This window comes from Morone saxatilis, unplaced genomic scaffold, assembly GCF_004916995.1.
Source record: "Morone saxatilis isolate NCDOM2014 unplaced genomic scaffold, NCSU_SB_2.0 Contig4, whole genome shotgun sequence".
Classification (NCBI taxonomy): Eukaryota; Metazoa; Chordata; class Actinopteri; family Moronidae; genus Morone; species Morone saxatilis.
This window is the reverse complement of record NW_023339984.1, coordinates 10,781,426-10,783,811: the sequence shown is the minus strand read 5'-3', so window position 1 is coordinate 10,783,811 and position 2,386 is coordinate 10,781,426. Positions and strand designations below refer to the sequence as shown.

Below are 2,386 nucleotides of genomic sequence, written 5' to 3'. Positions count from 1 at the left end.
AAAAAAGAAAAGTCAAAAACAATAAAACTGAAAGAAACTAAAATAGAACACTGTTTAAAAAGGCAACCATTTATTGCTTAAGAGTCTTTTTGTGTTCAAAAGGACTGTTTATCGGGACACATTTTTCACACTAAGCAGAAGATTTTAAAATCTCATATCCCAGTCCTCAGTGGACAGATCACAGGCATCTAGGCTTTGTTTACTTTTTCAGCTCTTTCAGCTTTTCCATCAGACAAAACCGGCACCAAAAAAAGCTCCTCAAGATTATCATAATTTTCACAAACTACATTTCATTGTTTGGTTTAACATTCAAGTGTATCGCACTTGATGCATCTTTAATCACAGGTAAAATTTGTTTTGTATAACAGCAAGAAAAGATTGCTCCATCAGAGGGAAAAATCTGATATCTGTCTTTTTGTGTCATTAAGTTATATTTCTCTACTATCACAAATGGCTCCTCACATATAGAACAAACTGGGCGTCATGAGCCTGCTCTCATTTTGCCCTCAAGCTAAAGAAGTCCTGAACAAGGTTGCTTTAGTACTTTTTTGTCCTGGGTGACCTGTTTTTACAACATAATCTCTGTATTTTCTGGAGATGTGTGCAGTCGGCAAAGACATTGGTTTCTGTATTTGACCGTTGATCTAGGTAACCGACTGGTTTGCCATGACTGGTAACTATGTAGGTTTTAAAGCAGGCAGGTGGGCTATTTATCTGTGCTTAGATATTCTTTTTTTTTTTTTACCTGTATGATATTTTTACAAATTATGTAATAGGTGTTTATGCAGTAAAACTGGATGTTATCTAACTTAGAGGTGGAAGACCCACATCACATACCCGCTCTCAGCTCTGCCCTTCTCATCGTCTCCTGTCAAAATGGCAAAGAAATAAACACATTAAATGTTTCTGACTCACGCTGAAGAGTGTAATGTAGTTGCTGATGAGGTCACAGACGACGCTAGTTTCCTGTGGGGTTTGTCCCTGAGTCTGGAACAAGCAGGAGGAGAAGACGGAGGCCAGTTTTTCGCTCGGCATGTGGTTGAGGTTGGAACACTGCTGAATCCTGAATCACAGAGGGGAGCGTGGTTAGAGCAACCCAAATGTACCTTCACAAACACACACACACACACACACAGATAAACACAAACAGCCTCTATCTGTCCTGCTCAGTAACTCTCTCATGCCCACACACATACTGTACGCTCAGACACACGCACAGAATTTAGTGAAACGTTAGGCCTCGGTCCAAATTCAGCAAAAGGACAATTAAGTCTTCTCCAAACAATCTACATCATTAACATAATGCGGCTAAATCACAAGCATCCACTGCGGGTTTCTGAGGGAACAATGTGTAATGTGAGCATCAGTGAATGAGACATCAAGACCGTCTGCGGCTTTGGCTCCCGCACCTTGTGTGTAATACCGACACTGTGGATTGTACGCAGTGTTTCTGTATGTGAAACAAAGCAGCACTGTTTCATTCCATACCAGTTGAGCAGGATAAGAGTTTGAGCTGCATCCTGCATTTTCTCTCCTAGAAATGTCTACACAAAGCCCATTGTTCACAATTTCTAAAAGTCTGACAAATCCTCAACGTTATGGAGTAAAAATAAACAGGAAGTGTATCGTTTTCCCAGAAAAGAGGCCCCTATAGCCACATATAGCACCACTTGTGTCCTGTACTTCAACTGCTAATTGCCGGAGTTTTTTAATAACGAGCCACTCGAGCCACCTCTCCTTTTTAGCTTGATAATACATCATTTCATTTATTTATAATAATAATAATATTCATACAATAATATCCCCTCCACATACAGCAAGTACAGTATCTCTGACTAAATCCGAGAACTGACTAGGAAATGTCTTACCTGACTGGTCCGACTGGGAAAAAAATAAATGACACACACAACAAAAGGGCAGAGTGGCTCATTAGCAGAGCAGAAGGGGCAACAGGCTAATCAGCAGGTGACGTATAGCCACCCTAGGGCTGCTCAGGGCACAGGACCTTTTGAGTCTCCGTACTTGTTACGCCTGTGATCTGTGGAGCTGCACCTGCTCTATCGGCCACGAGTCCAATCAAGAACACGATGAAGACTGTTAAGCAATGGCCATGTATAAATAAAGTGTCCTGCTCCATCTTCATGTCCAACTACGTGCCGTCAAGTTTCTACAGAAGTGTCCGCTGATCAGTCTGTATCACTCATTACTGTATCATTCATCCAGCAGGCGGACGGAGGGATCAGATTATTCACAGTTCCTAGTTATATAATGGATGTACCAGCGGTGGAAGAAGTAGTCAGAAGCTTCACCTTAGTAATAGTGCCAGTACAACAATGTAAAAATGCTGCATTACAAGTCACATTTAAAATCACACTTAAGTAAACTT

At 41.0% G+C, this 2,386-nt stretch overlaps 1 protein-coding gene across 1 annotated transcript in view; it reads right to left on the bottom strand.

Annotated features, from left to right (window-relative positions):
• The window catches only part of zmp:0000000660 (arf-GAP with Rho-GAP domain, ANK repeat and PH domain-containing protein 2), a gene marked incomplete at both ends in the record, with an annotated part of 120,109 nt that overhangs the window by 21,942 nt on the left and 95,781 nt on the right, over positions 1-2,386 (bottom strand). Inside the window, 1 exon segment of the mRNA XM_035675832.1 lies at positions 916-1,063. Coding sequence (XP_035531725.1) covers positions 916-1,063 — 148 coding nt within the window.